This window comes from Olea europaea, chromosome 2 (assembly GCF_002742605.1).
Source record: "Olea europaea var. sylvestris chromosome 2, O_europaea_v1, whole genome shotgun sequence".
NCBI classification, from domain to species: Eukaryota; Viridiplantae; Streptophyta; class Magnoliopsida; order Lamiales; family Oleaceae; genus Olea; species Olea europaea.
This window is the reverse complement of record NC_036238.1, coordinates 19766811-19778092: the sequence shown is the minus strand read 5'-3', so window position 1 is coordinate 19778092 and position 11282 is coordinate 19766811. Positions and strand designations below refer to the sequence as shown.

General features: G+C 33.2%; 1 protein-coding gene across 1 annotated transcript; it reads right to left on the bottom strand.

Annotated features, from left to right (window-relative positions):
* Nucleotides 1–400: 400 nt before the first annotated feature.
* Nucleotides 401–3274, bottom strand: LOC111365608 (glycerol-3-phosphate 2-O-acyltransferase 6-like). The gene is made up of 2 exons (XM_022986150.1): nucleotides 2517–3274; nucleotides 401–1351 (listed from the first exon to the last, which is right to left on the bottom strand). Exons 1-2 carry the CDS (start codon nucleotides 3132–3134, stop codon nucleotides 470–472), a joined length of 1500 nt encoding a protein of 499 aa, XP_022841918.1. The 5' UTR covers nucleotides 3135–3274; the 3' UTR covers nucleotides 401–469.
* Nucleotides 3275–11282: the final 8008 nt, after the last annotated feature.

The window sequence follows — 11282 nt, the reverse complement described above, 5'->3', positions numbered from 1 at the left end:
ATTTTATATAATTATTATTAATATTAAAAGGTTGAATTACTTCCCGATTTTTTAATTAGGAAATATTAAACTTTATTTTTGAAATGTAAATACCGCCCTCCCTTTAATTTCCACAAAGATAATTGGCATCACAGCCCAACAGTTGGACTGAAGATGAAGATTAAGGAATTCAAGGACAAACTTGAGGATGAATGATTCAATCATCCAAATTTATGATAGACATCGATAACAAAATGAGAAAAAGCCTGTTATACGGATGAAGTAAATAAAATAAATTTTGCAATTTTCATATATCGAAGAACAATATACACATCATTATTCAGCAATCACGATTAACGACCCACTAATTTTATCAATATATATATATATATTTGTCGCTATTTCTGTTTTTCTTTTTTCCTTCCCAATTTTCCTAAGGATACATAATTGAAACCCCTAGCAATAACAGCAGAAAATTATTTAAAAATAATCACTTTTTTGCATCTGATTTATCCTTCTTGGATTGAACCGTCCCATCTGTTCCAGCAATCATAGCATACTTATCTTTCCTAGTTAAATTTGTGCACTCAAACCCTAATGTACCACCCAGCACCCTTTGAATATAATTTGCAACTTCAATGGCAGATTTTCCAGCCCTGCAAGTGAGCTCTGGAGGCAGTTGATTCAAGAAAGTGATCTCATAAACGGGTCTGGGGTTCATGAAAACGAAATACGGATCCAACAATTTGTAACCTCGTGCCGTCGTCCCGTAAAATACACTTTGTTTTGTGTTGATCGCCACTGGCACAATTCTATCAGTAAGTTCGGCAAAAAGTGCACTAAACCTTAGCAAAAATGGCTCTCTACAAGTTGTACCCTCGGGACATATTACTAGGTCGCCTTCTTCGAGCAAACGTTTGATATTTGCGGCGTCCTTTTCTCGTTCTCTTGATAATGCAACTGCTTTAATAGGTGAAATGAGTTCGGAAAATTTACTTATGCTATAAGTGACACAACTTATTTTCCGGCCTAGTGCCACCGCGGTGACAACAGGGTCAACGACTGTGCGGTGGTTGCAGATGAAGAGGACGCCGCGTCTGCCGGAAGTGGGAGGCGGAGGAGGGGTGCCTTTGACAATGAGCTTAATTCCAAGAATCTTATAGTTGTATCGAACAATTTTTTCTGGCAAGCGGATGTTCAAATAAACCCTAATGAGAGAGAGAATAACTCCAATTGGCATCCATAAGAAGGTGACAAGAGCTACTAGTGGTGTAGGTTTTTGTACTAAACGGCCCTCATGAAAAATGACAGGAGACAGAAGTTTGTTTCTTGGTAATGCCTCAATTCTTGTTCTAGGAACCATGTATCCTTCCTGCAGTTAACAATTACATGGACAAATTAATTTATTATATATAACTTATAATTAAAAAATTCTCATTTTTTGACAATCTATAGGGAAAATTGCATTCTTGGTCGTCATCAAACTATTGTTCCAGTAGCAAGTCATCCTCAAACTTTGTAGTTTCACGAATAATCCCAAATTACAGAATATTTTATGAGATTGTCATGTGGCCCTCCATTTTCAACTTTACAAAGTTATAACTCGGACATGGGTTTAAAATTTTGGAGTGAGACATGTTTTCATACGAGTCACATGACAATTTTTTAACAAAGATTTCGACGGTTTTTGACATTAGTAACTGGTTGTGCAACTGTAACGAAATGTTAGAGGGACAAAATACTCGTTTCTAAAGTTCGATGACTTATTTGCGATTGTGATAATAAGTTACACACGCATAGTCTTGGTCCTTTTGATAGGCACGAGATGGTGGGTGGAAGGGCGTGGGGGTTGATAAAGAAACAATACTCTTGTGCCAATCTAATTGAGGCAATAAATGAAGCATATTGACTTTTTTAATTTCCTTTGTGGAAAAATAGTACAAAGGTAACAAAAGCGTGACCTTTCATGAGATAGGTATGTTGAGTGAAAAATGAAAAACTATTGTAAGTTAAAGATGCGTGTTAAATTGAAAGTACATGCCAACCCTTTGACAACTATATATAATATGATGTGACACAAACTACGTTCAATTAATTATTGACAACAACAACAAGTGATGGAAACAAATTTGAAAAAACACACACCATTAAACACTTAACTAATTGTTCCCACCTACTTATCATGCACGAGATAGTGATATACACAACATTCAATCTTTGAATTAAAAGTTCTAAAATTATCTTGTGATGTCGAATTTTTAATTCGTGTGATTATTCAAATTTCTAATTCTTACTGATTAGTTGTTTAATCATGTAAAGTTGACAATTTATAAGATGGTGTGATATATAAATATCTCGAATGAATGAATTGTAAAATATTTGAAAGTTCGACAAATTAGTTCGGAATAGTGAAAGAATTGAGACTTGAAAAAGGGTCATAAACAAAGCATTATGCGGATAATGAGAATATTATTCTCACCAATCCGAGATTACTGAAAATAATCAATACTATGAATGTGAGATTGAAAATAAATTACCTTGCAAATGGACATGAAATCATGGTCTGTCTCTCTGTCCCCAAGACCTAAATCTGGTACATTTTTTCCAAATTCTTTTAAAATTGCCATTTTTTTGTGTTCCCCAACAAGAACACCTGGTTTTTGAACAAACCCTGTTGCACGTCCCGATTTTGTCACCTCTAACTCTGTTCCAAAGACGTTGTCAGCCCCCAAACAGTTCTTAACAAAATGTTCCACCATAATTCTTGGGTTTGCAGTGATTATATATCTTTTACCAAAAGAATTGAACACCCTCCAAGTTTCAGGGTGCACATCTTCAGCATAGAATTTAGGCAAAACAGACCTGCAAACTAGCTCGATGTCACGGATTTTCAGCCCAGAAAAGGCAATGAAAATAAGTGTTTTAATAGCTAATGATTCGGATACAAATATGTATACAAAATACACGAATGGAACCGAGGCTAGAAGCACTAGTGCCCTTATCAGGTTACCGGCTTCTAGAGCAACCAACATGAAGTAAGGAAAAGCACTTCTCGATATCAACAGTGTGCCGTCTAGGTCACTTGCCACCGTCTGATTTGATCGCCCTTCGACGCTGCATTTTGTTACTGGTTCAAAATGCCGATGAGCACCCATTTTAGAGAGAAAGATGGAAATCTAGAGAGAGAGAGAGGCAAGAAGTGTTGAGTGGTACAATGTGTGTGACCTAATTATGTTACAAGGGAAGGAGGGGTTTAAAAAGGAATGAGCGACATGGACATGATGAGAATAGTCTTGTAAATCGTATGTGTGTGTATATAATATTGTATTTATATAAAGTATGTGGTTGAGAGAGAAAGAGAGAGTTGCATTTATTAATGTATGTATATTAAGATTGGCGGTTTTGAAGTTAAAATTGAAGGGGGGAGTTTAAAGTAGTTGAATGGCTACGTTAACATTCAATTAGCCTACTTTTTAGTTTTGGGTTTGCCGTCCTGCCCGCGCCATTATACTTTCAGCTTACTTTTGTATCCTCAATAGTTTCAACTTAGCCAAATATCTCTGTATATATCTCTAAAACCCTGGCAGTGGTGATGATCATTTACAGAGGTTTCACATCATAGCTAGACCTATACGTGGATAACAAATTATATTGTTGGTATAAAGTCAATATTCTAGCATAGGGTCTATCATGTTAAGTTATGTGAAAGCAAATTAGTCGCGTGATATAAAGTCGACATTCTATCTTAGGATCTGTCTACTCACCTAGGAAGTTGGTCCAAAATTGGCACATAGATGTGTATGTATACACACACATCTACAATTTTTAACTAGCACACAAGTAAGCTAAAGTTAAAGAGAAAAATTTACATCACTGTAATACGAAAACAATAATCAAGATATGAGAGTTAAGAGCTACCAATCATAATAAAGATGACCTTTTAAGATAAACCCCAGGATTCGATGTGGTATCAAGATCCAAGAAACTAAAAAGAACAATTTGATTTGTATAAAACTCAAACGAGCTGTCAATTTCCAATGTTAATGTGAATTATGCTATTTATACACCGGGATTGACTCGATGTACACTCTTCTCTCCAGAGGGGAGCTCACGCCCAAAATAAAAAAAAGTGCGGCCCTCTCTTGTAAGGGGAGTGTATACCTAAGTGTCAACCTCCGTATATGTGTAGCAAAATCCTTGAATTTTTTTACAAATGATCCTTCATATTGCGGAACATATTAAGGCGAATTACTTTTAATTAGGAACTTCAAAAGTTAGGAAAAGGCGTTTCATCGTTAAAAGTCGCCATTATCTTAACCATAAAATGTGCAAAATGAGAGGAAATGGTCCTTGTCCTGGGGGCAACTTTTTCTACTGCACAAAATTGAGAGGCCAAAAGAATGTCATTGTCACCAGTTGTTCTTCACACAATACAAATATGGCTAAAATAATTCAATTCTTTACCTGAAGGACGATGTAAAAATATTCATAATTCCATTTTCCAGATATACATTATGATTGTAAGTGGCTAGGTAGCCAGCCGTTCAAGCCGAATGGAAGCTGGCTAGAAGCCGAGAGCTAGCTGTTTAATGTTTTTCACTTAGCCTGTGACTTAAGTTTCCTAGAGGTAGATGAACTCTATACTAACAACTATTGCTCAAAGATTTCACTTTATTTTTTTCTTGTTTATGAAGAAACAATTAACTTGAAAGCAATTAAACACTTGAAATTGGATAAGTTGAAGTCTTTTGGTAGTTGGGGTTAGGAACTAATTCTGTGGGACTATCCAGATAGTTTATTTTTTTCTGTGGGACTAACCAGATAGTTTATTTTTTTTCTGTGGGACTATCCAGATAGTTTATTTTTCAGTGTAGTAACTTTATTGATTCAAGAAAATTAGCTCTTCTAGGTCATTTTCGTATTATCTTTCTTATTGAATCAACAGATAGTTATAAATAGTTGGATCAGGGTGATGTATTCAAGCTCTTCGAAAAAATGGTATTCTTTTTCTAAAATAAATTTTAAAAAATGGTCCGTCATAGACATAGCCTCCGTTTGACCCTCATTCTTTTCAAATTTTAACGGTTGGAGTAGAGTTCTTTTGAAAAATGTATGATTGAAAAAAAATGAAAAGTTTTTTATTTGCGTGTAATATTATTTTATGAAAGATTGTGTGGTTGAAAATAAGAGAGAGAAAAAGAATGATAATGATACTGAGGGCCAAACGGGGGCATAATATTATTTTCTTGTGAATTTTTGTCCTTAAATTGATTTTGTCTCATAACGGTGCTTACTGATGATAAAAATCAACTCCCAATATACAATAATTATTTTCTTGTGTTAGTAGTACTCCAAAACATAAGATCAACAAACCAAAAAATGGATTATGTACTCCTTTTTGAATAAACAAAAGAAAATCAGATTTTATGCAAAATTTATGCAAAATATTAATAAATTTTAATAGAGAGAGAAGAAAGTAATGTTATGCTACGATTGCATATAATTGGGATGAAGAAATGGACGTCCCAAGGGCCCTATTTATAGAGGGGAAGAGGTTGTGAGTAAAGAAATACGATCCAAAACTCAGCAATCTTTTGCTGTCACTCGCTTGTCGCCTTTGCATAGCTCGAGCGAAAAAAAACAATGACCCCATTGCTCACTTGTCGCTCAAGCGCTAGGTGAGCAGCAGAGTTGGTTGACTTTTTAGCCAGTTTTTTTCCCTCTTTTTCCTAATTTTGGATTGTAATTTTTCATTCATCTGAAATTGGTTTTGAGATTTCAAATATATCACGGCGATCTACTCGATGAGTAGAACAAGTTAGTCTAAGAAGGCCTAGCTCCAAATTGCTCAAGGATAGTGTCGTTGAGTTTCTCGACCCTTTAACTTAAGATTAGTCAATTTACATTTGACTATCGAATAAAGTTAGAATATTTAGCCGAAGTTGACACAAAAGTCACTTTTCCCATGTTTTATACTTAGCAAAATCCAAAAATTCATCCAACATAAATGACTACCAAACTCTTTGGATTTTCTTTGTTTGGCACCACTTATTCTGATAACTGTATTTTATATGTGATATGTAACATAATTAAGTGTGATTGTGACATGGGGGAGACACATCGATTTAGTATATATCTCATGCATTGATCATGTACTTGACATTAGGGTTCTCATACATTCTCTTATTTAACTTTAAGTCGTAAGAGAATAACATCGTTCATATTTAAATAGAGTAGGTTCGGTTTCAACTATTCGAATTTTTAGTAATTCTTTTTATTTTTCATCTACTAATAATAATATCCTCTTATGAAAAACGAGATAGAAAAAAGTGTAGAATTTTCTGCGATTGCTAGTACTATAGAATTTGATGCTTTTTAGAACCATGAGTTGCACGAGAGCAGTTCCTGTATCGAAGAGGTCTTCATACCTCGATGAATGTATAATTATCTAATGTATACTCGTCCCTCGGGGCATAGCCCAGTGTTGCAAAGGATAGGAGTGAGGTTATCTCATATCTTGTTGGCAGTCGCAGTGTGGGGGTTCAATTCTTGAGACATAAAATTGGACTCCTTGTAGGTGCAGTGTACATGAAGCTCTTGTTCCCTGGCCTGCTGGAGCACATCCCGTGATTTACCTCCCTCACAAAACTCTAGGGGTAAGGCGGTGGTGATCTTCAAGGTTGGGGTTCAACCTTTATATAATGTATACTCAATGGAGATCACATCAGTTATTTGGTCTCATTCTGATAATAATACTTCTCTTTGTACAATTTTCAATTTTCTTTCTAAATCAAATATTATTTTGAGATTTCTAATGTTGTTCATGCTTCTTTAAATCAATAATGGGCATGGTCGATTTGGTCCGATTCAATCCAATTTTGAAAAAGTCGAGCTAAATCAATGGATAATTGACATAGACCGCCCGTGCGCGCATTCGCTGAGGCTCCATGTCCCCCTTGTGCCCTTACACAAGTTGGCAAGTCCAAAACCTCTCATACACACTTTATGGGCAGGATGCTATATAATACTTGTATATGATGACATATTTAGTTCATTGTTTGGTAATACAGGCAACACGCTTAACTGTTGGCGATCTTGTCGTGCCATATGAGGTACATTCGATACATGACATTACAATAGGGATGGCAAAAAATCTGTCAACAAGCTATTTGCAAGTCCTACCATGAACAGGCCGAGGATTACTCACTTAATCGGGTATTGGGTCGAGGCGAGGTGGGGGAGTTCGCGCCGGGGCGGGGGATGGGTACAGGTAACAACGGCCCCGTCCCGGCCCATCTAACTTTTTTTTTTTTAAGAATTTACTATTTTAACTAGACAAATTCCACAAAAATTTATTAGTTCTAATAAAAGATGACAACTAAAATTATCTAAAGAGTATGAGAAACAATAAAAACTTTGATTTACTAAATATATTTGAATAACTAAACTTTTAAAAATAAATAAATTAAATATAAAGTTTAATGATACATTCTTGTCTCACATTAATGAATGTGGACAATAAAATGAATTTTAAAAAATAAAATTTAGATGGGTACTAAATGGGACAAGGACCTTGCCCCCACCCCACTTGCCTTAAGTCAGCAACAAGGCAAGTACGGGGTGGGAAATTACCCGACACCCTGGTCCCAACCCATCTCGTTGTCATATCCCTACATTACAAACAACAATCATGCTAAATTTTGGCAGAAAATTCTTATAGACAATACATGGCGCGATATCATTGAAAGATGAGAAAAAAATAATCCAATAACATTTTGCCATGTCGACATCAATATGTTAAATTTTCCCTATATTTGGAACTTTATTCTACATACAATTCTATGTACAGGAAAAAGTCCCACACCTACTTTAAATACAGCGCCATATAATCTGGTTATACATGAAAGTGAACATAGACTTTGGCGCATGGAGTTGTTGAGAACATATGGAATATCCTTAGAGTCTCAACTGTTTCGACGGCGTTCTCCGTAGCTCTCGGAGAAATAATTAATTAATACCAAACAATTCTGTGCGACCACCAACCTCAGTTGTAGGGACTACAATACTTTTTAAACAAATTGTCCCTCTATGTATATACGATAGGAATTTCTTACACACAAAATTTTCTATCACAACGTGAACTTTGTTGTCATTGTTTGTCGACCAACCTCAAAATCCCATCACAGATTGCAATAGAAAAGAAATGTCTCCTAATGTTTTACATAATTTTTAGGTATGTTTCAGAAATTGTTTTAAAATACTTGTGAAACATTTCTTTAATTATTTAGGGAGTCTGGTATTTATATCCACCTATGCTAAGGGGTGGAACCACATCAGGTCATGCAGGGTCAAATGACCCCTACAGGTTTTTGCCTTCTTTTTTTTTTTTTCATTCAAAAAATAGTTGTTTATCCATTTACGACCTACTTTGATGCACTTATTATGGGATGTCAAACGAAGTCGAAATATTACATTCTTAATATCATTTCGAAGTGTTCATGATCTAGTATTTCGCTCATCAAATGTGTTCGAAATGATCAACCATAACAAAGCTTACAACACGTCAAAATAGGTCGTTTGAATCTAGTATTTCGAGAATTTCGATATTATGCTAACTTCAAAATTCGTTGGCAATGGTATGCTATTCGAATTTACAAATTGTCTATGTCATGTAGAAACTCGTTTCGAAAACTACATCGTTGTCATATTGAATGGTCTAAATGGATATTAAAAGAGTCAAACCTACGTCTCAAAAAATGACGTCTGACTCGTTTTTTCTTTTAAAGAAATTTAATTATTTATTAACGTTTATTATCTTTGCACGATAAATTTTTGAATATAATACATATCATATTATTAGAAAATTTTACATGGAATATGATGTCAAAAATTTTAAGATCATTACAAATTAAATATAATTTGAATTATATTTGCTTTAAATTTGAATTTCATTTACTTCTTGAATTAAACTTTAATTTTATTTCAATTTATTCATTTTCTACATTCAATTTGATTTACTCACTGTTTGCCCAACAATTGTCAACAGAATAGTAAGCAAAACTATACAAATAGAAAAATTTATTTAATAATATTGACAATGATGTAATTATACAATGTTTTTAAAGTATGAAAATACGTATTTACTTATTTTTTGTTAATATTATGTTGTTTTTCAAAAACTTATAGTTTAATTTTTTACCTCATAGCACTAAAGTTTTGGTCCGCCCATGTCTATGTTATGTATTGGGTAATTAATACAAAACGTTCTTGCATTCCAATGTTATTATGAAAAAACGTCTATACTTTCATTTTTTGACACTTTTGCTTTTATCTTCACCTTTTATTGCGGAAATCATCATTTTCACCAAATTTCTCATATAAAATGAAAAATATTCCCCCAATTTAAATAAAACAATAAAAAAGAAAAGTTAAAGAATAAATTGCAGTTACACTCCCAAAAATTTTTAAAAAGTTCAAATGAGTCCAAATAAATATTTAAAATGGTAATTAGTACAAAACGTCCCTACTTTTCATTATTATTGTCCGTATTTTTTTGAAAATTTTGGGAGTACAATTACAATTTATTCTTTTCTTTATTTTTATTTATTTAAAAATAAATGCATATTTGTTATTTTACAGCTTTTAATTGAGAAAATAGATGAAAATAATGATTTTTGCAATGAAATATAAAAAAAAAAGGATGAAAATGTCAAAAATTGAAAGGTATGAACGTTTTGTACAATAAAATTTTAAAGACAGTCAAACAAGCCTTATATTTGACAAATATGATATAACACGTTCATCAATTTACCCTACTTTTCTTTGAAAAAAGAAAAAAAAAACTTATTTTCATTAAATTTTAATACATTATTTTTTTTTAAAAAATTACTACTTTGCCATTTATGACTTTTTTATAATATAAAAAAAGCCTTAATTTCCATTTAAAATCAAAATGTCAACTTTTCATTAGAAATTTAAGGGTACCATATATGATACTGTTTAACTTATATATTAACATTAAAATATTTCAAAATTTTAAAAAATAATATATTAGGATAATACTGAGTTTTTTTGTTTAGTAATACATGTGTTGTCAAATGGGCGGTACCAAGAAATTATAATCCTACCGTAATCGGGGCATATGATTGACAAATTCACATCAATTAAAATAGGTTGTTGATAAACACACCCCTCTATTTTACAAATATAATATATATATATATATATAAGGATAGAATTGAAGAGAGGCCACGTAGGTGTGGTTATATATATATATATAAGGATAGAATTGAAGAGAGGCCACGTAGGTGTGGTTATATATATATATATATATATGTATGAAAGAGCACACCACACCTACGTGGCCTCTCTTCAATTCTATCCTTATCACTCCCATCATATCTCTATCATCCACAATAAGTCTCTCTCTCCCACCAGCTCCCTTTCCCGTGCTCTAGATCACATGGACTTGTTCTTAAATATTGAGGAACCCAATGAAAATTAAGGATTGACCATTTCACTATAATTAAGGATTTATCGCTTCATTATTAATAAGTACTGTTGTAAAAAGAGAGAAAAAGAGAAGAAAATTGAGAGAAATCAATAGATTTATGTGTGTTTTAATAAGAACCCGAGCCCTGTATTTATAGATAAGAATCAAAAATACAATGGTAATAATATCTATGGCTGCTTGGGTAAAATTGTCATTCACTAACAAACCCTAGTAAACTTACCATTTACAATACACCTCCTAAAATGACACATTACAAATATCTGCCTTGTTAAAACCTTATTTGATAAAAATCTAACGGGACAAAAAAATCAAACAAAGAAAAAGAGTGCAGTTATTTTAGAGTATTAAAAATAAATACTGTCTCATTAAAATCTTGTTAGAAAAATCCAGTGGCATAAAACGTAGGCTACTCCTACTGATATTGATCACTAAAAATTTTTAAGTCTACACATTCCAATCTTGTGAACCAGTTGATTGTTGGACATCGATGTCGCTATTCTTTTGAAGTTCATGTGTATAAAAGAATTTTGGAGAAATATGGTTCATCCTGTCACCTTTGATATAACTTCCTTTGAGTTATATAATATAAGCTGCATTATTTTCATACAAAATTTTTGAACAATCATTTGTTGGAGTTAACATATATGATGCTTGGATATGATAGGTCATGTCATCAACCATACACATTCTCCACATGCTTCATGATTGCAATAAATTCAGAATGATTTGAGGATATCACTATTAAGATTTGCTTCACAGATCTCCATGTTATAATTGTTACTCCACATGT